Source organism: Heterodontus francisci, chromosome 19, assembly GCF_036365525.1.
Source record: "Heterodontus francisci isolate sHetFra1 chromosome 19, sHetFra1.hap1, whole genome shotgun sequence".
Lineage (NCBI taxonomy): Eukaryota > Metazoa > Chordata > Chondrichthyes > Heterodontiformes > Heterodontidae > Heterodontus > Heterodontus francisci.
The window spans coordinates 11,454,242-11,481,875 of NC_090389.1; the positions used below are offsets into that span (position 1 = coordinate 11,454,242).

A 27,634-nucleotide genomic window follows, 5' to 3' on the forward strand; every position below is an offset into this window, starting at 1 on the left:
GTCTGTATTATTTGTTTAATGCTGGCTTTTGTTCCTTTTTCAGACTTGGTTGAATTTGATTCCTGTGGTAAGCGGGATGACCGAACATTTTATAACAAAAAGAGCCGGATACTGAACGGTGAACCCGGCAACTCCCCCTGGACCGTGAGCCTTCGCAACAGGTAAGCTAATGAGAGGCTGTCCAGATCGACAAGATTTCTGGAGATCTATAGTTTACACCAACCAGACCCCATGTACTTCCCTCACCCAATGGCACACTTTATATGAATCTGAGTGTTCAGACCATTTGCAACCATCAACTTCTCTCCGTTTCTGGGATAGGCTATCGATCAATACCCACCATAAACCCGCTGACTCCTACAGCTACTTCAACCACATTTCCTCATACCCTGCTCACTTTAAGGACTCCATTCTATTCTCACAGTTTGTCCGTCTCCATCGCATCTGTTTTAGTGATGCAAACTTCCATACCAGTGCTTCCGATATGTTTTCCCTTTTTCCAACTGACAAGTCACCCCCATCATTGTTGACAGGGTCCTTGACCGTATCTGTTCCATTTCCTGCACTTCTGCCCTCACCCCTTCCTTCACCCCCAGAATGACGAAAGGGTTCCCCTTGTCCTCACCTTTCACCCCCATCATGATTCAATGCATCATCCTCCGCCATTCCTGCCACCTCCAACATGATGCCACCACCAAACACATCTTCCCTCACCTTTCAGCATCCTGAAGGGACCGTTCTGAGCGCGACACCCTGGTCCACTCCTCTATCACCCCAACACCCCTCCCCTTCCCACGGCATCTTCCCATGAAAGCACAGGAGATGCAATACCTGTCCATTTACCTCCTCCCTTCTCACCATCCAAGGCCCCAAACACTCCTTTCAGGTGAAACAGTGATTTACTTGTACTTCTTTCAATTTAGTGTACTGTATTTGCTGCTGACAATGTGGTCTCCTCTACTTTGGGGAGATCAAACATGGATTTGGTGACTGCTTTGCAGAACACCTCCATTTAGTTCGCAAGCATGACCCCCAAGCTTCCAGTCACTTGTTATTTTAATTCTCTGCTCCACTCTCACTCTGACCTCTCTGTCCTCGGCCTCCTACACTGGTCCAATGAAGCTCAACCTAATCTCAAGGAACAACACCTCATCTTTCGATTAGGCATATTAAAGCCTTCCAGACTCAACATTGAATTCAAAAATTTCAGATCATAACCACTACCCCCATCATTTTATGTTTCTTGTGTTTATTTTATTTATTTTGTTTTTGGACATCAGCTAAGATGATTCTGCTATTCCCATTTACATCTCATATAGAGACGTTTTTTATTTCTTTTCTTGTCCCATTACCATTCGCTTTTATCTTGCACCATCATCCCTTATATCTCTAACTTTTACCAGTTCTGATGAAAGGTCACCACTGAAATGTAAACTATTTCTCTGTCTGCAGACACTGCTAGACCTGCTGAGTATTTCCAGCATTTTCTGTTTATATTCCAGATTTCCAGGGCCGGATTTTCAATGGGCTGCGGGGTCGGGAGCCGCAGTGGATGCAATTTGAAAATCATGGCCCTGGAAGTCATCTCTGGAAACTGATGCCTCCGGGACAGTCCACGATTTTCAATGTCAGGATTGGGGGAGGGAACGGGGAAGACATTCAGCTCCAACCAATTAAGGTCCTTTAGGAGTAAAAACAAGAAATGCTGGAATCACTCAGCAGGTCTGGCAGCATCTGTGAAAAGAGAAGCAGAGTTAACATTTCGGGTCAGTGACCCTTCATCGGAACTGACAAATATTAGAAAAGTCACAGGTTATAAGCAAGTGAGGTGGGGGTGGGGCAAGAGATAACAAAGGAGCTCTAGATTGGACCAGGCCACATAGCTGACCAAAAGGTCACGGAGCAAAGGCAAACAATATGTTAATGGTGTGTTGAAAGACATTAGTACAGATTAGGTGTTAATACACTGAATATTGAACAGCAGCAAGTGCAAACCTGAAAAAAAACAGTGGGTAAGCAAACTGAACAAACTAAGATGAAATGAAATAAATGCAAAAAAAAGATTGTAAAAAATGTAAAAAAGAATGTAAAAAAAAAGGAAGAAAAAATAACTAAAAATGAAAGTAAAATGGGGGGCTGTCCAATGAGGTTTGGAAGGGGATTCTGTCGAACCTGAACAGTCTGATGCACATTTGTGTTCGCTGCGAGTTGAAGGGAAAATGTTTATTTAAATGTTCAAAATTATCGGGCGCCCCGGTGTGCTGTGCGGGGTTATGCGCAGTACCTTTGTTTTAGTCGTTTTGCCTCTGTTTCATTGATATATAGGGCTGTCCCTCTGAGGAGCTGCCTGATCTCCTTGGCAAGGCACTGGCAGGTCCCATCATGACTGCTGCTTGCTTTTGCCTCGGGCACCAGGCAGGCAGCTCCCACCTCCTGGACACACTCTCACCACTAATTGGACACTGAGCTCGCCTCCTGTGCAATTCTGGCATTGAAACATCAAAATATCATCGTGTGAACGATGCATTGGAGGTGTGGGGTCGGGATCTGGAAATTATCGGTTTCCTGACCACGGATTGAAAATTCTGCCCCCAGAAACTTCAGATTTTACTTTTGTGTTGTGTGTGATAAAGGGCTGTTTGATTGACAGTTAAGGATCATCCAATCGGGTATCTTGGTGTAGGAAAATGGGGCTCCGCAAGATTGGATGTGCTGGGTGGCCAATGGTGGGAGCATAGGGGTGGGGCAGTAGGAGGTGGGAGATCTTGTGACAAAACCACCAGGCACCTGTCCAACCAGAGCTGTCAACCCGATCGGGATAATAACAGAATATTCCTTCCCTGCTCTCTCTAGCCCATTCTGTTGATTTTCTTGAACACATTGGAGTTTTATTGATTCATTTTACTTTCTTTTCAGGGAAGGGAGACACTTCTGTGGTGGGACTCTTGTGAGCAGGAATTGGATCATCAGCACAAAGCAATGTTTTTCCTCTTGGTATGGTTCGACTGTTTACTTCATTGAGCCCTTGTTGTGCCGGATCATTGAATGTATTCTTAGATTGTCTCATAGTCATTGGTGTAGGGTGTGTGATAGGCCACACAAAATGCTATAGAGCTATAAACACGGGCACTGAAGGTTCAGTGGGTAAATGCACCATGTGATGTGGTGCTGAGACAAACAAGCCAGAAGTTCCCTGGTTTGATCCTTGGCCTCAGTCAGCTTTGGGGATCCTACATTTGACCAAAGTACCAATTTTGGAAGAGGGAAGGAAACTGGGAAACAAATATTAATGTGCAGTCTAGCCATTCCAACTAGGCATAAGCCAGACACCCATTCCCTTCCCTCTCTGAATAGAAATAAAATCCAGTGGGAGGGTCACCACTGCAGCATGATACTCTCCAGCTGGCATTTGCAGATGGTGGGTATGGGGTGGACCTGATGGCATTTGTTGTAAGGGAGGGCAGGAGAGAGGAGCCTTTAAAAACAATGTGGGAACCACTGGCAGTGGCAGAGCAGCAAAGCACAGCAGGAGGGAGGAGCCTTTAAAGACAGTGCAGGAAACACTGGCAGCGGCGGCACAGCAGCAAAGTACAGTGGGAGAGAGGACCTTTTAAAAACTGTGCGGGAAACATCGGCACCGACGGAGCAGCAAAACAGTGGGAAAGAGAAGCAGCAGCGAGAGGCGGAAATATATCATGAAGTGCTGTCACATGATTAGGAGTCATGTGGGGTGAGTGCAATGGTCAGCTTTTAATTTGTATTGTAATTTAATTAAATTAATCAACTATAAAGTAAGACTAGATCAACTAATTGGTGCGAATCTAAAGCCAACTTGATAATTTGTCATATGGTTAATTAATTAATCAAATCTAGGGATAAAGTTAAAATTAAATAGAAATGGATAGCTCTGAATTTTTCAGTTAATTCAAAATCTGAGGTATATAGATAACAAGAGTTAAGTAAAACATTTATGTTAGCCTCCCTATAAAATAAAGTGATGTCAGCACAAGGGAAGCAGCTGATTGGTGAGTATTTATTTGCTTAAGTCTTAAGTTTATTTCTGTTACGGCAGTTAATAGTCCAATAAATTGAGGTATGGCAGGGTATCTCAATCCTGTGGTGTGCACATCCTGCTCCATGTGGTAACTCCAGGATTCTTCTCGTGTCTTGGGCAACCACATACACAGGAGGTATCGTCAGCTGGAGCAGCTCAAGCATCGGGTTTTGGAGCTTGAGCAGTAGCTGGCGTCACTGCAATGCATCCTCAAGGCTGAGGGTTTTGTGGACAGCAAATTTCTGGATGTGGTCACCCCTCAGCTTAAGGGTATGCAGGCAGAGAGGGAATGGGTGACCACCAGGCAGTCAAGGAGGACCAGGCAGGTAGTGTAGGAGCCCCTGAGTGCATCTCACTCTCCAACCAGTATTCATTTCTGATTACTGATATAAGTGATGGTTCCTCTGGGGAATGAAGCCAGATCCAAGTCCAAGGCACCACGGCTGGCTTATTTGTACAGGAGGTTCAGAGGAAGATTGGGAAAGCAATAGTTATAGGGATTCTATAGTTAGGGGAACAGGCAGGTGTTTCTGTGGATGCAGATGTGAGTCCTGGATGGTAGGTTGTCTCCCTAGTGCTGGGGTCGAGGATATCACTAAGCGGCTGCAAAGCACTCTGAGGCAGGAAGGTGAACAGCCAGTGGTTGTGGTCCATATCGGTACCAATGATACAGGTAGAAAGAGGGATGATGTCCTGCAGGCAGATTTTAGTGAGCTAGGAAAGAGATTAAGAACAGTACCTCAAAGGTACTAATCTCCGGATTACTTCTGGTACTGTGTGCTAATAAGTATGGAAATAGGAGGATAGAGCAGATGAATGCGTGGCTGGAAAAATGATGCAGTAGGGAGGGTTTTATATTTCTGGGACATTGGGACTGGTTCTGGGGGAGGTGGGACCTGTACAGGCTAGATGAGTTGCACCTAATCCGATCCAGGACTAATGTCCTTTTGGGGTGGTTTGCTGGTGCTATTGGGGAGGGTTTAAACTAACTTGACAGAGGGATGGGCCAGGAGGTAACGTTAGAGAAAAAAACAAGATCGCAAAGAATTGGGAGAGATAAAACAGTAAGGTATTAGGTAGGGTCAGAGTAAGAGCTCTAAATTAGGTTTACAGTGCATGTATGTGAATGCACGGAGTGTGGTTAATAAGGTTGGTGAGCTGCAGACACAGGTAGCCACATGGGAGTCTGTTGTTCTGGCGACAATGAAGACCTGGCTCAAAAATGGGCAGGAATGTGTACTAAATATTCCTGCAGACAGGGTTTCAGGAAAGATAGGAGAGGAAAGAAAGGAGGAGGAGTGGCAGTATTGATTAAGGATAATATTACAGTGCTGGAGAGAGAGGATATCCTAGAGGGGTCAGGGACAGAATCTATTTGGTTTGAGATAAGAAACAATAGAGGTACCATTACACTACTGGGTGTACTCAATAGGCCTCCAACTAGTGGGAAAGATATGGAGCAAAAATTTGCATTGAAATTACAGAGAGTTGCAAATTCTGTAGAGTAATTATAATGGGGGACTTTAATTATCCTAATATAGACTGGGATAGTAATAGTGTAAAGAGCAGACAGGCAGAAATTTTCTGAAGTGTGTTCAGGAGAATTTTCTACATTAGAATATTTCCAGTCCAACAAGGAAGGAGGATTTGCTGGATTTGGTTCGGGGGACTGAAGTGGGATGAGTGGATCAAGTGTCATTCGGGGAGCATTTAAGGGATAGTGATCATCATATAAGATTTAGGCTAGCTATGGAAAAGAACAAAGAGCAATCCAGAGTTAAAGTAATTAATTGGGGAAGGGCCATTTTCAAAGGGGTGAGAATGGATTTGGCACAAGTAAATTGGAATCACAGATTGGCAGACAAAGTTGTAATTGAACAATGGGCTGCCTTTAAAGAAAAGATGGTTCGGGTATGGTCGAGGTACATTCCCACGAGGGGGAAAGGTATAACAAACAGAACCAGCTCTCCCAGGATGACAAAAGAGATAGAGAGTAAGATGAAGCAGAAGAAGGGTGTATATGACAGATGCCACGTTGATAATACAAGTGAGAACCAGGCTGAATATTGAAGTATCAGAGGGGAAGTGAGAAAAGAAATAAGGGCAGCAAAGGGAGAGTATGAGAAGAAACTAGAATCCAACATGAAAGGGAATCCTAAAGTCTTTTATAAGCATATAAATAGTAAAAGGGTGGTAAAAGGAGAAGTAGGCCTTTTTGGGACCAAAATGGGGATTTACACATGGAGCTAGAGGGCATGAGTAAAGTACTAAATGACTACTTTGCCAAGGAAGAAGATGCTGTCGTGAAACAAGAGGTAATTGAGACACTGGATGAGCTAAAAATTGATAAAGAGGAGGTATTAGAAAGGCTGTCTGTACTGAAAGTTGATAAGTCACCAGAACCAGATGGGATGCATCCGAGGATACTGAGGGAAGTGAGGGTGGAAATTGTAGAAGCACTGGCCAAATCTTCCAATCCACTTTTGATACAGGAGTGGTGCCAGTGGACTCGAATTACAAATGTTACACCCTTGTTCAAAAACAGCATATAAGGATAAACCCAGAAACTATAGGCCAGTCAGCATAACCTTGGTGGTGGGAAAGCTTTTAGAAATGATAATTTGGGACAAAATTAACAGTCACTTGGACAATTGTGGATTAAGGAAAGCCAGCATGGATTTGTTAAGAACAAATTGTGTTTAAATAATTTGATTGAGATTTTTGACAAACTAACAGCAGTTGATGAGGGTAATGTGGTTGTACGTGGACTTCCAATGGCATTTGATAAAGTGCCACATAACAGGCTTATCAGAAAATTTGAAGCCCATGGAATTTTATGGGACAGTGGCAGCATGGATACAAAATTGGTTGAGTTACAGGAAACAGAGTAGTGGTGAATGGTGGTTTTTCGGACTGGAGGAAGGTATATAGTAGGTTTCCCCGGGGGTCGGTTGTAGCACCACTGCTTTTCTTGACCTTTATTAATGACTTAGATTTGGGTGTGCAGGGCACACTTTCAAAATTTGCTGATGACACAAAACTTGGAAGTATTGTGAACTGTGAGGAGGCTAGTGATAGACTTTGGGAGGATATAGTCAGGCTGGTGAAATGGGCAGACACAGGGCAGATAAAATTTAATGCACATAATTGTGAAGTGATACATTTTGGGAGGAAGAACTATGAGAGACAATATAAAATAATGGATACAATTCTAAAGGGGGTGCAGGAGCAGAGGGACCTGAGGATATATGTGCATAAATCATTGGAGGTGGCAGGGCAGGTTAAGAAAGTGGTTAATAAGGCATAAAGCTTTATAAATAGAAGAATAGAGTACAAAAGCAAGAAAGGTCTGCTGAACCTTTGTAAAACACTGGTTTGACCTCAGCTGGAGTTTTGTGTCCAATTATGGGCACTTCACTTTAGGAAGGATGTGAAGGCATTGGAGAGGGTGCAGGAACGATATACAAGGTTCTAGACTTCTGTTACAAGGATAGATTGGCTAAGCTGGGATGTGCTCTTTAGAGCAACAACGAGGCAATAGAGCAGGCTAGCGATTTGGATAATGATAACCAGAATGTGGCAGGAAGGGACAGAGCATACAAACTTAAGAGTGCACCAGCAGATAAGGTCAGAGATTGCAGAAATGGTAAAAAGACAGCGTTAAAGACTCTGTATCTGAATGTGTGCAGCAGTCGCAACAAAATGGATAAATTGTTAGCACAGATAGAAATGAATATGTATGATCTGATAGCCATTACATGGTTGCAAGGTGACCAAGGCTGGGATAAAAATATTGCAGAGTATTTGACATTTCAAAAAGACACAAAGCTAGGAAAAGGTGGTGGGGTAGCTCTGATAATTAAGGATGTCATTAGTACAGTAGCAAGAGATGACTTTAGCTCGAAGGAGCAGGATGTGGAATCAGTTTCGGTAGAGATAAGAAATGGGAAAGATAAGAGGTTACTTGTGGGAGTAGTTTTTCGGCCCTCTTATGGTTGTTACACTATAGGACAGAGTATACAGGAAGGGATGGAGTGCGTAACAAAGGTACCACAATAATAGGTGACTTTAAGCTACATGTATATTAGGTGAATCAGATTGGCAAAGGTAGCCTGGAAAATGAGTTCATAGAGTATATACAGGACAACCTCTTAGAGCAGTCCATTCTAGAGTCAACCAGGGATCAGGCTATTTTAGACTTGGTAATTGTGCAATGAGACAGGATTAATCAATAACCTCATGGTAAAGGAGCCTCTAGGCGATAGCGAACATTACATGATCGAATTTCACATTCAGTTTGAAGAGAAGCGTAGGTCTAAGACTAGTGTTTTAAACCCAAATAAAGGTAATTATAAGAGTATGAAGGCAGAGCTAAAGTGAACTGGGAAACTAGGTTAAAAGGTAAGTTAGTAGAGATATTTAATAATTGTCAGAAAAGATTTATCCCAGTGAGAAAGACAGACTCTTTTAGAAGGATGCATCATCTGTGGCTAAATAAGGAAGTTAAGGATAGTATCAAATTGAAAGAAACACTACAAATCTGCAAAGCTTAATGATAGGTCAGAAGATTGGACAGATTTTAAGAAACAGCAACGAATAACTAAAAATGTAGAGAGAGAAAGTAGAGTATGAGAGAGTGGGAGCTAATAATATAAAAACAGATAGTAAGAGTTTCTACAAGTATTTAAATAGGAAAAAAGTAACTAAAGCTAGTGTTGGCCCTCTGGAGAGTGAGTTTGGGGAATTGATAATGGAAAACAAGGAAATGGCGGAGGCGTTGAACAGTTATGTCTGTTTTCACTGTAGAAGGCTCAGAAAACTTCTCAAATATACCTGAAAATCAAGAGGTGATAGGGAGAGAGGAACTTGAAACAATCACCGTCACCAGGGAAAAGGTGCTGGGAAAACAATTAGACCTAAAGGCTGACAAGTCCCCAGGACCAGATGGCCTGCATTCTAGGGTCTTAAAAGAAGTGGCTGCAGAGATAGTAGAGGCTTTGGTTATAATCTACCTAAATTCCTTAGATTCTGGAAGGGTCCCAGCAGATTGGAAAATAGCAATAAACACCTTTATTCAAGAAAGGAGGGAGACAAAATGCAGGAAACTATAGGCCAGTTAGCTTAACATCTGGCATAGGGAAAATGCTAGAATCTATTATTAAGGAGGTTATAACATGATACCTAGAAAATCATAATGGGACCAGACAGAGTCAACATGGTTTTGTGAAAGGGAAATTGTATTTAATTAATTTATTAGAGTTCTTTGAAGAAGTAACAAGCAAGATGGATAAAGGAGAACCTTAAATCTGGTGCACTTGGAATTCCAAAAGGAATTTGATAAGGTGCCATAGCAAAGGTTACTACACAAGATAAAAGCATATGGTGTAGGGGGTAACATATTAGCATGGATAACGGATTGGTTAGCTAACAGAAAACAGAGAGCTAGGATAAATGGGTCTTTTTCGGGGTTGGCAAGCTGTAACTAGTGGAGTGCCACAGGGATCAGTGCTGCGGCCTCAACTATTTACAATTTCTATCAATGACTTGGATGAAGGGACAGAATGTACGGTAGTTAAATTTGCCGGTGACACCAAGATGGGAAGCAAAGTAAGTTGTCAAGAGCAGGTAAAGAGTCCACTAAGGGATATAGATAGGTTAAAGTGAGTGGGCAAAAATTTGACAGATGGAGTATAATGTGGGAAAATGTGAACCTGTCCACTTTGGCAGGAAGCATAGAAAAGCTGTATACTATTTAAATGGAGAGAGATTGCAGAACTCGGCGGTACAGAGGGATCTGGGTGTCCTGGTACATGAAGTTAGTATGCAGGTACAGCAAGTGATTCGAAAGGCAAATGGAATATTGGTGTTTTTGCAAAGGGAATAGAATATAAAATTAAGGAAGTTTTAGACTATATCTGGAGTACTGTGTACAGTTTTGGTCTCCTTATTTGACAAAGGATATAATTGTGTTAGAAACAGTTCAGAGAAAGTTCACTCGACTCATTCCGGGGATGAAGGGATTATTTTATGAAGAAAGTTGAATAGGTTGAACAGGTTGGGCCTATACCCACTGGAGTTTAGAAGAATGAGAGGTGGTCTTATTGAAACATATAAGATCCTGAGGGATCTTGATAGAGTGGATACTGAGAGGTTGTTTCCTCTTGTGGGGGAAACAAGAACTAGGGGACACAGTTTAAAAATAAGAGGTCACTCTTTTAAGACTGAGATGAGGAGAATTTTCTTCCTCAGAAAGCAGTGGAGGCTGGGTCATTGAATTTATTCGAGGCTGAGTGAGATAGATTTTTGGTAGACAAGGGAGTCGAGGGTTATGGGGGGCAGACAGGAAAGTGGAATTGAGACCACAACCAGATCAGCCATGATCTTATCGACTGGCAGAGCAGGCTCAAAGGGCCGAATGGCCTACTCCTGCTGCTAAATCCTATGTTCATATAAACATAGAAAATAGGAGCAGGAGTAGGCCATTCGGCCGTTCGAGCCTGCTCCACCATTCATTATGATCATGGCTGATCATCCAACTCAGTAACCTGTTCAGAGGAGACTCGAACGAGGTATTCAAAAGCATGAGGGGTCTGGACAGAGTAGTGTTACGACCAGGTGAGAAATGTGTCTGGGGTCTTTTGCTGTCTTTACCTGGTCTTATTGTAATGGGGTTTTATTTTTAAACACTGTGTTTTGAGCTCCCCTTTTTTTGAATCCTTGTTTGCAGGTTTCCAATTATAAGGCAAAGAAACCAACACAACAGGTTTTCTCAGGTTTAAAGGAGAAAGATGAAATTTATTAAACCTTAAACTTAAACTCTAATACAGTTCACGCCTACGGATATACGATGTGCTCATGCTAGCATGCACATGCAATATACACATGCAGCTAGGGACAGAAAAGAGAAGAGGAAAATATAGTAGAGGGGGGTTGAGGCAATATTAGAAGAATCTCTTGTTTACTGTGCTTTGAGCTCAATTGATCGTAGGTAGTCTTGCTGTTCCTCAGGGCCCAGTGTTCCTTTTAAACCTTGTAGGAGTAGGAGACTTTTCTCTCTTTGAGATTCATGTGTTTTCACAAGATTCAGTTCCGTGGGAAAGGGATAAGCAGGCAGACAGGAGAGGAGGTAATTCTTGCTTCAGTTCCAGGAGCACACAGTTTTCTGAGTTCAAATTCTGTTTTCCCAATTTAAAACTCCCCTAGTTGGCCAGCAGGTGGTCAAGTGACCAACTGGTTTGACCAGGTCTCTTCTGTGTATTGGGATGGGGACTGGTTCCTCATTGTTCCAACACTGTCTGTTACTATGCAAATGTCTTTCCAGTCAGGTGCTTGCAGTTTTAAGTTTAAATGTTCATGTGGCGAAATAATGTGTGCGTCAGTCTTGGCGGGAGGGGGGTTTGCCTGACAGTAGATAGAGGGAAACTGTTCCCAATGGCAGAAGGGTCATGAAACAGAGGACACCAATTTAAGGTGATTGACAAAAGAACCAGAGGCAACATGAGGAAAATCTTTTTTACGCAGTGAGCAATGCACTGCCTGAGAGTATGGTTGAGGCAGATTCAATCGTGGCTTTTAAAAGCAAGTTGGATAATTATCTAAAAGTAAAAATTTTCAGGCTACAGGGAAAAGGCTGGGAAGTGGAAGGAGCTGAGTAGCTCATTATGGAGAGGTGGCACAGACAGGATGAGCCAAATGGCCGCCTTCTGTGTGTAACCATTTTATGATTCTACATCTAAACAGTGAAGTAGTTGGGAACTTTGCAAAGGACAGGCTAAAATTGGTTGGGAATACCATCCTGGGGCTGAATTTTATGTGACCGCCACCAATTTTGGCAATCATGGAACTGTTGCGATTCTAAGCATGGCGGCTCACTTAAATAGCTGGGCAGGCCGCCCCCTCCACCAATCATGAGGAGGAGCGGCTGTCCGTACCCAGCAATGGCATCAGCTGCCTGTACCCAGGTGCTGACGCCATTTTTAAAGGGCCGTTAGCCCTACTGGCTAATTTAAATATTTAAAGGTAAAGTGAATTAAAATAAATACATTTCTTTTACTCCTCTCCCCCCCCCCCCCCACCCCCCACAATACAATAAAATTAATTATTTGCCCTTTCCTCTGTTAAACACTTACTTTTACCATCTGACCTTCTACCCCCAAACTGCACATTCAACTATAATCCTTCCCACAATCCCCTACACCCATGACATTAATTTGACCCTGCTTCCCCACCCCCGCACTGATAAACCTATCTCCACCCTTCTCCCCACCAGCGTGGTGCATCCTTTTGCCGGACGGGGTCCGGAGGCGCAGGAGTGCCGGCCACTGGGCTGAAGATCGCAGCGGGACATCAGGCAGCGACGTGAGCTTAGTTAATTCATTCATCTTAATTTATTTAAAAATTCAAATTGGGGTCCCGTCGCCTAGCGGCGGGGGAGCCACCACGAGGTCTCACCACCACCAGTAGTATCGGGCCGGGTCCTCCCGGTGTCGGGGCGCATGCCGGCCCTCTCCTAGGGGCATATTCAGGCCCCCTCCACTATGGAACCTGACGCCTGGGGGAGAACAAAATCCAGCCCCTGGTATCCTCTACCATTGCCCCCACTTTAGTTTGTGAGTGAACACCTCAATTACATATGGCAGGTGGGTGTGCTGGAAGTAGGATTAGCTTTGCCCAGGCCTCACCCACATTCATCTCAGCCCACAGTGTTTAAGGGACCCACTCAGTAACAATGTATTTAGAAATGATCTTACTTTTCTGTGAGGGTCCAGTCCCTTTCATGGTGTAGGGGGCCCACAAACTCTGTTCCTCCTTGCCTCTACCTCGATAACATTTACCTGATCCAACCAGCTACCCTGCTGTTTTCCGCGGGTTTCACCATTCCGCTTGGAGTCATGAAGGGAGACCAGTGAGATCTCTGAAAAATTTTGGTCCCAGAATAAAACTAAGATTCAGAATGAAAGGGAAAAGCCAGGCAGAATGTCAGCCTATTTGTTACATTCAACTGTTGCTTTCTGTCTCAGTCATAGAATAACAGAATTCTGCAGTGCAGAAGGAAGCCACTTGGCTCATTGTGCCTGTGCTGGCTCTTTGAAAGAACTATCCAATTGGTCCCACTGCCCCTACTCTTTCCCCATAGCCCAGAAAATCTCTTCTTTTCAAGTGAATCATTGGCTGGGATTTAATGAGGAGTTAATGTTGCCCTGCCCACTGGTGCAAAGCCAAGGGTGAACCCGCCTCCGCCGGCCCTGGAAACTACGATGCTATATTGTGTGGCTCAGGCAACTATTTGCCTGAAGTTGTGGTTTCAGCCCCTGAGGCAGGATGTCCCACCTCCAAGAGCTACCGGTCAACCAGAAGGTCAGTAGCTCTTCAGTCCCAGCAATGCCACTGGGATGGGTGGCCACTGCTGGGACTGCAGCAGGCCTCGGATTTAATATTACTTGTTCCTTTGCTGTGTGATCTATTGTAAGACTCAGGACTGCAAGCAATATCCAAAATAAACATGAGTTTTATTATACTTTAACTGGAACATATATATACAAACAGTTAGAGCACAAGCTACATCTAAACACATCTTGCTCTGTCAGGCAAAGTAGGACAAAGTGTTGACGAAGCTTGGTGCTGTGTCAAAGCGCCAAAAGTTTAACCATGTTCCATTCACCTCATTGTGCTGAGCACACATGGTTCAATCATCTGCAAGTTATCTATTCCCTATTTCTCTGAGAGGGTGCAAATCATTTTACTGCTTTTGGAGAGTCTGTCCGTGGCCAAACAGGAGAAACTGGGTTAATAATGACATAATGTATCCAAGAGCACAGAACCTGATTAGAGAGATAATGGGGCATGATTACATTTCAGATAGTTTCAGATGAGCAGAATGTAAGAATGAGAATATTCCCATAACCTGTACTAGACCACCCTTAGATAACAAGTTCTTATATCAGTCATGAAACGTGAAACCAATATACTCTTAATTTGAAATAAAAACAAGAAATGCTGGAACCACTCAGCAGGTCTGGCAGCATCTGTGGAAAGTGAAGCAGAGTTAACGTTTCGGGTCAGTGACCCTTCTTCGGAACTGACAAATATTAAAAATGTCACAGGTTATAAGCAGGTGAGGTGGGGTTGGGGCAAGAGATAACAAAGGAGAAGGTGTAGATTGGACAAGGCCACATAGCTGACCAAAAGGTCATGGAGCAAAGGCAAACAATATGTTAATGGTGTGTTGAAAGACAAAGCATTAGTACAGAAAAGGTGTTAACGGACTGAATATTGAACAGCAGCAAGTGCAAACCTGAAAAAAAACAGTGGGTAAGCAAACTGAACAAACTAAGATGAAATGAAATAAATGCAAAAAAAGGTTGTAAAAAATGTAAAAAAGAAAAAAGAAACAACAACTAAAAATGAAAGTAAAATGGGGGGCTGTCATGCTTTGAAATTATTGAACTCAATGTTCAGTCCGTCAGGCTGTAGTGTGCCTAATCGGTAGATGAGATGCTGTTCCTCGAGCTTGCGTTGATGTTCACTGGAACACTGCATCAATCCCAGGACAGAGATGTGAGCATGAGAGCAGGGGGGAAGTGTTGAAATGGCAAGCAACCGGAAGCTCAGGGTCCTGCTTGCGGACTGAGCAGAGGTGTTCCGCAAAGCGGTCACCCAGACTGCGTTTGGTCTCCCCAATGTAGAGGAGACCACATTGTGAGCAGCGAATACAGTATACTACATTGAAAGAAGTACAAGTAAATCGCTGCTTCACCTGAAAGGAGTGTTTGGGGCCTGGGATAGTGAGGAGAGAGGAGGTAAATGGGCAGGTATTACACCTCCTGCGATTGCAGGGAAGGTGCCATGGGACGGGGACGAGGTGGTGGGGGTAATAGAGGAGTGGACCAGGGTGTCGTGGAGGGAACGATCCCTTCGGAATTCTGACAGGGGAAGGGAGGGGAAGATGCGTTTGGTAGTGGCATCACGCTGGAGGTGGCAGAAATGGCAGAGGATGATCCTTTGGATATGGAGGCTGATGGGGTGGAAAGTGAGGACAAGGGGAACCCTGTCATGGTTCTGGGAGGGAGGGGAAGGGTTGAGGGCAGAGGTACGGGAAATGGGCCGGACACGGTTGAGGGCCCTGTGAACAACAGTGGGGGGGAATCCTCGGTTGAGGAAAAAGGAGGTCATACCAGAAGCACCATCATGGAAGGTGTTTTTTTTTTTAGAGATACAGCACTGAAAACAGGCCCTTCGGCCCACCGAGTCTGTGCCAACCATCAACCACCCATTTTATACTAATCCTACACTAATTCCACATTACTACCACATCCCCACCTGACCCTATATTTCCCTACCACCTACCTATACTAGGGGCAATTTATAAAGGCCAATTAACCTATCAACCAGCAAGTCTTTGGCATGTGGGAGGAAACCGGAGCACCCGGAGGAAACCCACGCAGACACAGGGAGAACTTGCAAACTCCACACAGGCAGTACCCAGAATTGAACCCGGGTCGCTGGAGCTGTGAGGCTGCGGTGCTAACCACTGTGCCACTGTGCCGCCCACAGGTAGCATCATCAGAGCAGATGCGTCGAAGATGGAGAAACTGGGAGAATGGAATGTAGTCCTTACAGGAGGTAGGGTGTGAAGAAGTGTAGTCGAGGTAGCTGTGGGAGTCGGTGGGCTTATAATGGATATTAGTAGACAACCTATCCCCAGAGATGGAGACAGAGAAGTCGAGGAAGGGAAGGGAAGTGTCAGAGATGGGCCATGTAAAGGTGAGAGAAGGGTGGAAATTGGAAGCAAAGTTGATAAAGTTTTCCAGTTCGGGGCGGGAGCAGGAAACGGCACCGATACAGTCACCAATGTACCAGAAAAAGAGTTGGGGGAGGGGGCCTGAGTAGGACTGGAACAAAGAATGCTCGACATATCCCACAAAAAGACAGGCATAACTAGGACCCATGCGGGTACCCATAGCGACACCTTTTACTTGAAGGAAGTGCGTGGAGTTGAAGGAGAAGTTGTTCAATGTGAGAACAAGTTCAGCCAGGCGGAGGAGGGTGGTGGTGGATGGGGACTGGTTGGGCCTCTGTTCCAGGAAGAAGCGGAGAGCCCTCAAACCATCCTGGTGGGGGATGGAGGTGTAGAGCGATTGGATGTCCATAGTGAAGAGGAGGCGGTTGGGACCAGGAAACTGGAAATTGTCAAAATGACGTAGGGCGTCAGAAGAGTCACGGATGTAGGTGGGAAGAGACTGGACCAGCAGAGAAAAGATAGAGTCCAGATAGGAAGAAATACATTCAGTGGGGCAGGAGCAGGCTGACACAATGAGTCTGCCGGGACAGTCCCGTTTGTGGATTTTGGGAAGGAGGTAGAAGCGGGCTGTCCGGGGTTGCGGGACTATGAGGTTGGAAGCTGTAGGGGGAAGATCTCCAGAGGAGATGAGGTCAGTGACCATCCTTTGGACGGTGGCTTGATGTTCGGTGGTGGGGTCATGGTCCAGAGGGAGATAGGAAGAAGTGTCTGTGAGTTGGCGTTGAGCTTCTGCAAGGTAGAGGTCGGTACGTCATACAACAACAGCACCACTCTTGTCTGCAGGTTTGATGACTATGTTGGGATTAGACCTGAGAGAACGGAGTGCCTCAAGTTCAGAGGGGGACAGGTTAGAGTGAGTGAGGGGGGCAGAGAAATTGAGATGACCAATGTCTCGCCGACAGTTTTCAATGAAGAGATCAAGAGCGGGTAAGTGGCCAGGGGGAGGGGTCCAGGTAGAGGTAGAATGCTGGAGGCGGGTGAATGGGTCTGCTGGTCGGGAGGAGGACTCCTGGTCAAAGAAGTGAGCCCGGAGGCGACGGAAGAAGAGCTCAACGTCATGCCGAGCGCGAAATTCATTGAGGTGGGGGCGTAAGGGGATAAAACTGAGACCTTTGCTGAGTACAGAACGTTTAGCATCAGAGAGGGGGAGGTCAGAGGGTATAGTGAATACATGGCAAGGGGTCAGATCAGAAGGGGTGGGGTCAGAGGGAAGTGAAGCGGAAGGAGGATCTGGAGGAGCATTTGTCCCCATCAGCTGCTGGAGCTTGCGTTCCTTGACACCTGAAAGGAAGAAAAAAAGTTTTTTGTTAATGCGTCGGATGAGACGAAAGATGAAATGAAACTGCGGAGTAGAACAGATTTGAGATAAGATGAGGCGGTGCTGCTGGAGAGAGAGGTCCAGTGTGTGCATGTGGCGGCGCATAGCACTGAGTGTGGATCTCAGGATGCGGCGAGAGTAGCAGTTCGAGGAACGTTGTATTTCTCGGAGATACCTGTAGTCCTGGGTGGATTCAAAGCATGATGGGTGAAACTGCAGTTGGAATCCACGTGGAATAAGTCGGAGCCGGAGACAGTCACTGAGGAAGGAGTTGTGGCTGTGAAAACGAGTTTTGGTAGAAACTTTATTTGTGTCTTGTTTCTTAATTTGTGTCTTTGTCTTTTAGTTACGCTGAGTTCAGGGGATATGAGGCCTGGATGGGAACCATGCTCAAAAATCCCAGGCCTGATGACCCAGACAAGCAAGCAATCCCCATCCGAAGGGCTGTGTGTGGACCAAAACGTTCCAACTTAATCATGTTGGAGTTAGAGAGGTACCTGTGCCAATAAAATAGTAATTTCTCATTGTCAGTTCTCTTGCCACCTTCTTGACTTTAGTTTTTTTTTAATGTATTCATTCTTGGGGGTGGTTGTCACTGACAAGGCTGACACTTATTGCCTGTCCCTAGTTGCCCTGAGATTGTGGTGATGGGTCGTCTTCTTAAACCACTATAGTCCAACTGATGAAGTTGTTGAGATTTGATATAACTGAGTGGCTTTATAGGCCACATCAGAGCACAGTAAAGAGACACATATAAGCCAAAAGGAAGGAGGTTTTCTTTACCAAAGGACATGAGTGAACCAGTTGGGTTTTAATGACAATCTGACAGTATCATGGTCACTTTTATGATACCATCTCTTTATTCCAGATTATTTTAAACTGAATTCAAATTCTTAAGCTGCCATGGGATTTGAACTCAACTTCTCTGGATTATTAGCTCAGGCCTCGGAATTACTTATTCAGTAACATAACCACTACACTGCCATACCCCACTATGATATTTGATTTGTACTTTAATTTTACTTTGAGCCAATCAGCATAAAGCAAAGATGTAACTGAAAAGATGTGATTGATAAAGTAGAACAGAAAAGAAATGATGGGAAAGTGTTACAGGAAGTGCACAGCGTAAACATGACCTCTAATATTAACAGCTGACGTCCACTGATAGTGTGCATGGTAAGTTGAAGCTTTATCAGACCGGGGATCTTCTGCAAAGTTTGCACTATCAAGGACACTGATTTATCAGCATTGGCAGCAGGAAGGGCCCCTGTGGTCTAGGAGGCTGCAGACAGGGGTTCATGGAGGCATTGTGGTTCATCCAGGGATCTGGGATCATGAGAGAAATGTCCTGTGATCTGGGAGCATGGGGAAGCGAGGATCCTGGAGTCTGGGGAGCCTTGGAAAAAATGTTTGTGTGAGAAGCTGGTAGAGTCCTGGGAGGGTGGGAGTCCTGAGGTCTAGGAGGACTAGGGAAGGAGGTCTGGAAAGAGTGTAATGGTCGTAGCATGTGGGTGGTAGGGTCTAGAGCCTTCAGGTGAGGGCTATAAGACTGGTCCTGAACTGCCCCAGGCACCATTGTTATCATCAGGTAATGTCACCTTCCTGACCTACCAGGCCAGGCAATTCTTCCCCCTATCCCCTCCCGTGTTCCCACCACCAATCTAATCCATCAAGAACCCTCCTCCTCTCACCTATCAGGAAACCCCCCACTTCCCATCATCTCATTGACCGGGCAGCATCTCACCCACCAGGTATCATCTCACCCACCAGGTATCACCTCACGCACCAGGTATCACCCGGTTTACCAGGCAGCACCTCACTCACCGGGCTGCATCTCACTCACCGGGCAGCACCTCAATCACCAGCTGGGCAGCACCTCAATCACCAGGTACCACCTCACCCACTGGGTATCACCTGACCCACTAAGTATCACCTCACCCACCAGATATCATCCCGTTTACCAGGCAGCACATCACTCACCGGACAGCACCTCACTCACTGGGCAGCACCTCAATCATGAGGTCAGAAAGCACCTCAATCACCGGGCTGAGCAGCTCCTCACCCAACAGGTATCACCTCAATCACCGGGCTGGGCAGCACCTCACCCACCAAATATCACCTCAATCACCGGGCTGGGCAGCTCCTCACCCACCAGCTATCACCTCAATCACCGGGCTGGGCAGCACCTCACCGACCAAGTATCACCTCAATCACCGGCCTGGGCAGCACCTCACCCACCAGGTATCACCTCACTCACCGGGCTGGGCAGCACCTCACCCACCAGGTATCACCTCAATCACCGGCCTGGGCAGCACCTCACCCACCAGGTATCACCTCAATCACCGGCCTGGGCAGCTCCTCACCCACAGGTATCACCTCAATCACCGGCCTGGGCAGCTCCTCACCGACCAGGTATCACCTCACTCACCGGGCTGGGCAGCACCTCACCCACCAGGTATCACCTCAATCACCGGGCTGGGCAGCACCTCACCCACCAGGTATCACCTCAATCACCGACCTGGGCAGCTCCTCACCCACAGGTATCACCTCACTCACCGGCCTGGGCAGCTCCTCACCCACCAGGTATCACCTCAATCACCGGGCTGGGCAGCACCTCACCTACCAGGTATCACCTCAATCACCGGGCTGGGCAGCTCCTCACCTACCAGGTATCACCTCAATCACCGGGCTGGGCAGCTCCTCACCCACCACGTATCACCTCAATCACCGGGCTGGGCAGCTCCTCACCCACCAGGTATCACCTCACTCATCGGCCTGGGCAGCTCCTCACCCACCAAGTATCACCTCAATCACCGGGCTGGGCAGCTCCTCACCCACAGGTATCACCTCAATCACCGGGCTGGGCAGCTCCTCACCCACCAAGTATCACCTCACTCACCGGCCTGGGCAGCACCTCACCCACCAGGTATCACCTCACTCACCGGCCTGGGCAGCACCTCACCCACCAGGTATCACCTCAATCACCGGCCTGGGCAGCTCCTCACCCACAGGTATCACCTCACTCACCGGCCTGGGCAGCACCTCACCCACCAGGTATTACCTCAATCACCGGCCTGGGCAGCTCCTCACCCACAGGTATCACCTCAATCACCGGGCTGGGCAGCACCTCACCTACCAGGTATCACCTCAATCACCGGGCTGGGCAGCTCCTCACCTACCAGGTATCACCTCAATCACCGGGCTGGGCAGCTCCTCACCCACCACGTATCACCTCAATCACCGGGCTGGGCAGCTCCTCACCCACCAGGAATCACCTCACTCATCGGCCTGGGCAGCTCCTCACCCACCAAGTATCACCTCAATCACCGGGCTGGGCAGCTCCTCACCCACAGGTATCACCTCACTCACCGGCCTGGGCAGCACCTCACCCACCAGGTATCACCTCACTCACCGGCCTGGGCAGCTCCTCACCCACCAGGTATCACCTCAATCACCGGCCTGGGCAGCACCTCACCCACCAGGTATCACCTCACTCACCGGGCTGGGCAGCACCTCACCCACCAGGTATCACCTCACTCACCGGCCTGGGCAGCACCTCACCCACCAGGTATCACCTCACTCACCGGCCTGGGCAGCACCTCACCCACAGGTATCACCTCACTCACTGGCCTGGGCAGCACCTCACCCACCAGGTATCACCTCACTCACTGGCCTGGGCAGCACCTCACCCACCAGGTATCACCTCAATCACCGGGCTGGGCAGCTCCTCACCCACCAGGTATCACCTCAATCACCGGGCTGGGCAGCACCTCACCCACCAGGTATCACCTCAATCACCGGGCTGGGCAACTCCTCACCCACCGGGTATCACCTCACTTATCGGCCTGGGCAGCTCCTCACCCACCAGGTATCACCTCAAGCACCGGGCTGGGCAGCTCCTCACCCACCAGGTATCACCTCACTCATCGGCCTGGGCAGCACCTCACCCACCAGGTATCACCTCACTCACTGGCCTGGGCAGCACCTCACCCACCAGCTATCACCTCAATCACCGGGCTGGGCAGCTCCTCACCCACCAGGTATCACCTCAATCACCGGGCTGGGCAGCACCTCACCCACCAGGTATCACCTCAAGCACCGGGCTGGGCAGCTCCTCACCCACCAGGTATCACCTCACTCATCGGCCTGGGCAGCACCTCACCCACCAGGTATCACCTCACTCACTGGCCTGGGCAGCACCTCACCCACCAGCTATCACCTCAATCACCGGGCTGGGCAGCACCTCACCCACCAGGTATCACCTCAATCACCGGGCTGGGCAACTCCTCACCCACCGGGTATCACCTCACTCACCGGCCTGGGCAGCACCTCACCCACCAGGTATCACCTCACTCACCGGGCTGGGCAGCACCTCACCCACCAGGTATCACCTCACTCACCGGGCCGGGAATACCTCAATCACCGTCTGGGCAGCACCTCAATCATTGGGTATCACCTCACCCACCGGGTATCACCTCACCTACCAGGCCAATCCCCCACTGCCCTCACTTATTCCCGCCTGTTAGTCACCTCCCCAGTGCAGTCCATGGCATTTTTAGGCAGTAAAAGGCACCTCCACATCACTCCTCATTTCACGTGATTCCTGCCTTTAAAACATTCAGTGCATCAGGAATGTGATTGCCAAATTATAGTATTTCCATAATAACGATTACATCAAGAAATGATAAAAGTGCATCACTTATGCAATTTCAGACTTTTAAGACAAAGGCCTTTAAGCCTCAGCCAACATGTTTGTCTTTCTCATAGAGCGAATTTTAAAAAAATGAGTTTCAGTCAAAATGCAGAGTGGGGAGGCTTGCTGAGATTGTTACAGCCTGCAGTGGAGCAGAAGGAAGCCAATAACACAAAGACTCAGGCTTGGTTTAGATGATTTGAAAAAAAATGAAGTCCCCCTCAAACTTTCCACTGGGTAAATCAGTCCATTCTCTGTGTAACGGATATCCCAGAGATAGCAGTATAGAGCAGTACAAGAAATGAAGGGTAAAAGGATTATCTGTCAGTATTAGGGACAAAATGTAACGGGGTCTGTCAGTAATAGGGAGAGAAGGTAACGGGGTCTGTCAGTAATAGGGAGAGAAGGTAACGGGATCTGTCAGTATTAGGGAGAGAAGGTAACGGGGTCTCACTATTCAGGACAAAAGGTAACGGGTTCTGTCAGTATTAGGGAGAGAAGGTAACGGGGTCTGTCAGTAATAGGGAGAGAAGGTAACGGGGTCTGTCAGTATTAGGGACAAAATGTAACGGGGTCTGTCAGTAATAGGGAGAGAAGGTAACGGGGTCTGTCAGTATTAGGGAGAGAAGGTAACGGGGTCTGTCAGTATTAGAGACAAAATGTAACGGGGTCTGTCACTATTCAGGACAAAAGGTAACGGGTTCTGTCAGTATTAGGGAGAGAAGGTAACGGGGTCTGTCAGTATTCAGGACAAAAGGTAACGGGTTCTGTCAGTATTAGGGAGAGAAGGTAACGGGGTCTGTCACTATTCAGGACAAAAGGTAACGGGTTCTGTCAGTATTAGGGAGAGAAGGTAACGGGTTCTGTCAGTATTAGGGAGAGAAGGTAACGGGGTCTGTCAGTATTAGGGAGAGAGGGTAACGGGGTCTGTCAGTATTAGGGAGAGAGGGTAACGGGGTCTGTCAGTATTAGGGAGAGAGGGTAACGGGGTCTGTCAGTATTAGGGACAAAATGTAACGGGGTCTGTCACTATTCAGGACAAAAGGTAACGGGGTCTGTCAGTATTAGGGACAAAATGTAACGGGGTCTGTCACTATTCAGGACAAAATGTAACGGGGTCTGTCAGTATTAGGGAGAGAGGGTAACGGGGTCTGTCAGTATTAGGGACAAAATGTAACGGGGTCTGTCAGTATTAGGGAGAGAGGGTAACGGGGTCTGTCAGTATTAGGGAGAGAGGGTAACGGGGTCTGTCAGTATTAGGGACAAAATGTAACGGGGTCTGTCACTATTCAGGACAAAAGGTAACGGGGTCTGTCAGTATTAGGGAGAGAGGGTAACGGGGTCTGTCAGTATTAGGGAGAGAGGGTAACGGGGTCTGTCAGTATTAGGGACAAAATGTAACGGGGTCTGTCAGTAATAGGGAGAGAAGGTAACGGGGTCTGTCACTATTCAGGACAAAAGGTAACGGGGTCTGTCAGTATTAGGGAGAGAGGGTAACGGGGTCTGTCAGTATTAGGGAGAGAGGGTAACGGGGTCTGTCAGTATTAGGGACAAAATGTAACGGGGTCTGTCACTATTCAGGACAAAAGGTAACGTGATCTGTCAGTATTAGGGAGAGAAGGTAACGGGGTCTGTCAGTATTAGGGAGAGAAGGTAACGGCGTCTGTCAGTATTAGGGAGAGAAGGTAACGGGGTCTGTCAGTATTAGGGAGAGCAGGTAACGGCGTCTGTCAGTATTAGGGAGAGAAGGTAACGGGGTCTGTCAGTATTAGGGAGAGAAGGTAACGGGGTCTGTCATTATTAGGGACAAAATGTAACTGGGTCTGTCAGTATTAGGGAGAGCAGGTAACGGGGTCTGTCAGTATTAGGGACAAAATGTAACGGGGTCTGTCACTATTCAGGACAAAAGGTAACGGGGTCTGTCAGTATTAGGGACAAAATGTAACGGGGTCTGTCACTATTCAGGACAAAATGTAACTGGGTCTGTCAGTATTAGGGAGAGCAGGTAACGGCGTCTGTCAGTATTAGGGACAAAATGTAACGAGGTCTGTCACTATTCAGGACAAAAGGTAACGGGGTCTGTCAGTATTAGGGAGAGAAGGTAACGGGGTCTGTCAGTATTAGGGAGAGAAGGTAACGGGGTCTGTCAGTATTAGGGTGAGAAGGTAACGGGGTCTGTCAGTATTAGGGAGAGAAGGTAACGGGGTCTGTCAGTATTAGGGAGAGAAGGTAACGGGGTCTGTCAGGATTAGGGAGAGAAGGTAACGGGGTCTGTCATTATTAGGGACAAAATGTAACTGGGTCTGTCAGTATTAGGGAGAGCAGGTAACGGCGTCTGTCAGTATTAGGGAGAGAAGGTAACGGGGTCTGTCAGTATTAGGGAGAGCAGGTAACGGCGTCTGTCAGTATTAGGGACAAATGATAATCGGTTCTGTTAGTATTAGGGAGAGGAGGTGACGGGTTCTGTCAGTATTAAGGAGAGAAGGTAACGGGTTCTGTCAGTATTAGGGACAGAACGTAACAGGGTCTGTCAGTATTTGGGAGAGAAGGTAACGGGTTCTGTCATTATTGAGAAGAGAAGGTAACTGGGTCTGTCAGTATTAGGGAGAGAAGGTAACGGGGTCTGTCAGTATTAGGGACAAAAGATAATGGGGTATGTCACTTTTGAGGAGAGAAGGTAACGGGGACTGTCAGTATTGGGGAGAGAAGGTAACGGGTTCTGTCAGTATTAGGGAGAGCAGGTAACGGGGTCTGTCAGTATTAAGGAGAGAAGGTAATGGGTTCTGTCAGTATTAGGGAGGGAAGATAACTGGGTTCTGTCAGTATTAAGGAGAGAAGGTAACAGGTTCTGTCAGCATTAAGGAGAGAAGGTAACGGGGTCTGTCAGTATTAAGGAGAGAAGGTAATGGGTTCTGTCAGTATTAGGGAGAGAAGATAACTGGGTTCTGTCAGTATTAGGGAGAGAAGGTAACGGGGTCTGTCAGTATTAAGGAGAGAAGGTAACGGGTTCTGTCAGTATTAGGGACAGAATGTAACGGGGTCTGTCAGTCTTAGGGAGAGAAGGTAACGGGTTCTGTCAGTATTAGGGACAGAATGTAACGGGGTCTGTCAGTCTTAGGGAGAGAAGGTAACGGGGTCTGTCAGTATTAGGGAGAGAACGTAACGGGGTCTGTCAGTATTAGGGACAAAAATAACGGGGTCTGTCAGTGCTAGGGACAAAAGATAACGGGTTTTGTCAGTATTAGATTAAATTAGAGATACAGCACTGAAACAGGCCCTTCGGCCCACCGAGTCTGTGCCGAACATCAACCACCCATTTATACTAATCCTACACTAATCCCATATTCCTACCAAACATCCCCACCTGTTCCTATATTTCCTTACCACCTACCTTTACTAGTGACAATTTATAATGGCCAATTTACCTGTCAACCTCGGGAGAGAAGGTAACGGGTTCTGTCAGTATTAAGGAGAGAAGGTAACTGGGTGTGTCAGTATTAGGGAGATCAGGTAACGGGGTCTGTCAGTATTAGGGAGAGAATCTAACGGGGTCTGTCAGTATTAGGGGCAAAAGATAATGTGGTATGTCCGTTTTAAGGAGAGAAGGTAACTAGGTCTGTCAGTATTAGGGAGAGAAGGTAACTGAGTCTGTCAGTATTAGGGACAAGAGGTAACGGGTTCTGTCAGTATTAGGGAGAGAAGGTAACGGGGTCTGTCACTATTCAGGACAAAAGGTAACGGGTTCTGTCAGTATTAGGGAGAGAAGGTAACGGGTTCTGTCAGTATTAGGGAGAGAAGGTAACGGGGTCTGTCAGTATTAGGGAGAGAGGGTAACGGGGTCTGTCAGTATTAGGGAGAGAGGGTAACGGGGTCTGTCAGTATTAGGGAGAGAGGGTAACGGGGTCTGTCAGTATTAGGGACAAAATGTAACGGGGTCTGTCACTATTCAGGACAAAAGGTAACGGGGTCTGTCAGTATTAGGGACAAAATGTAACGGGGTCTGTCACTATTCAGGACAAAATGTAACGGGGTCTGTCAGTATTAGGGAGAGAGGGTAACGGGGTCTGTCAGTATTAGGGACAAAATGTAACGGGGTCTGTCAGTATTAGGGAGAGAGGGTAACGGGGTCTGTCAGTATTAGGGAGAGAGGGTAACGGGGTCTGTCAGTATTAGGGACAAAATGTAACGGGGTCTGTCACTATTCAGGACAAAAGGTAACGGGGTCTGTCAGTATTAGGGAGAGAGGGTAACGGGGTCTGTCAGTATTAGGGAGAGAGGGTAACGGGGTCTGTCAGTATTAGGGACAAAATGTAACGGGGTCTGTCAGTAATAGGGAGAGAAGGTAACGGGGTCTGTCACTATTCAGGACAAAAGGTAACGGGGTCTGTCAGTATTAGGGAGAGAGGGTAACGGGGTCTGTCAGTATTAGGGAGAGAGGGTAACGGGGTCTGTCAGTATTAGGGACAAAATGTAACGGGGTCTGTCACTATTCAGGACAAAAGGTAACGTGATCTGTCAGTATTAGGGAGAGAAGGTAACGGGGTCTGTCAGTATTAGGGAGAGAAGGTAACGGCGTCTGTCAGTATTAGGGAGAGAAGGTAACGGGGTCTGTCAGTATTAGGGAGAGCAGGTAACGGCGTCTGTCAGTATTAGGGAGAGAAGGTAACGGGGTCTGTCAGTATTAGGGAGAGAAGGTAACGGGGTCTGTCATTATTAGGGACAAAATGTAACTGGGTCTGTCAGTATTAGGGAGAGCAGGTAACGGGGTCTGTCAGTATTAGGGACAAAATGTAACGGGGTCTGTCACTATTCAGGACAAAAGGTAACGGGGTCTGTCAGTATTAGGGACAAAATGTAACGGGGTCTGTCACTATTCAGGACAAAATGTAACTGGGTCTGTCAGTATTAGGGAGAGCAGGTAACGGCGTCTGTCAGTATTAGGGACAAAATGTAACGAGGTCTGTCACTATTCAGGACAAAAGGTAACGGGGTCTGTCAGTATTAGGGAGAGAAGGTAACGGGGTCTGTCAGTATTAGGGAGAGAAGGTAACGGGGTCTGTCAGTATTAGGGTGAGAAGGTAACGGGGTCTGTCAGTATTAGGGAGAGAAGGTAACGGGGTCTGTCAGTATTAGGGAGAGAAGGTAACGGGGTCTGTCAGGATTAGGGAGAGAAGGTAACGGGGTCTGTCATTATTAGGGACAAAATGTAACTGGGTCTGTCAGTATTAGGGAGAGCAGGTAACGGCGTCTGTCAGTATTAGGGAGAGAAGGTAACGGGGTCTGTCAGTATTAGGGAGAGCAGGTAACGGCGTCTGTCAGTATTAAGGAGAGAATGTAACGGGTCTGTCAGTATTAGGGAGAGAAGGTAACGGGTTTTGTCAGTATTAAGGAGAGAAGGTAACGGGTCTGTCAGTATTAGAGACAAAAGGTAATGGGTTCTGTCAGCATTAAGGAGAAAAGGTAACTGGGTCTGTCAGTATTAGGGAGAGAAGGTAACTGTGTCTGTCAGTATTAAGGAGAGAATGTAACGGGTCTGTCAGTATTAGGGAGAGAAGGTAACGGGTTTTGTCAGTATTAAGGAGAGAAGGTAACGGGTTTTGTCAGTATTAAGGAGAGAAGGTAACGGGTTCTGTCAGTATTAGGGACAGAACGTAACAGGGTCTGTCAGTATTTGGGAGAGAAGGTAACGGGTTCTGTCATTATTGAGAAGAGAAGGTAACTGGGTCTGTCAGTATTAGGGAGAGAAGGTAACGGGGTCTGTCAGTATTA

The 27,634-nt window shown here is 46.9% G+C and overlaps 1 protein-coding gene across 1 annotated transcript in view; it reads left to right on the forward strand.

The window, feature by feature from the left end:
- mst1 (macrophage stimulating 1) overlaps window positions 1-27,634 on the forward strand; it is a 194,409-nt gene that overhangs the window by 122,339 nt on the left and 44,436 nt on the right. Inside the window, exons 13-15 of the mRNA XM_068051375.1 lie at window positions 44-161; window positions 2,917-2,994; window positions 17,519-17,665. Coding sequence (XP_067907476.1) covers window positions 44-161; window positions 2,917-2,994; window positions 17,519-17,665 — 343 coding nt within the window. The remainder of the gene's footprint in view (window positions 1-43; window positions 162-2,916; window positions 2,995-17,518; window positions 17,666-27,634) is intronic.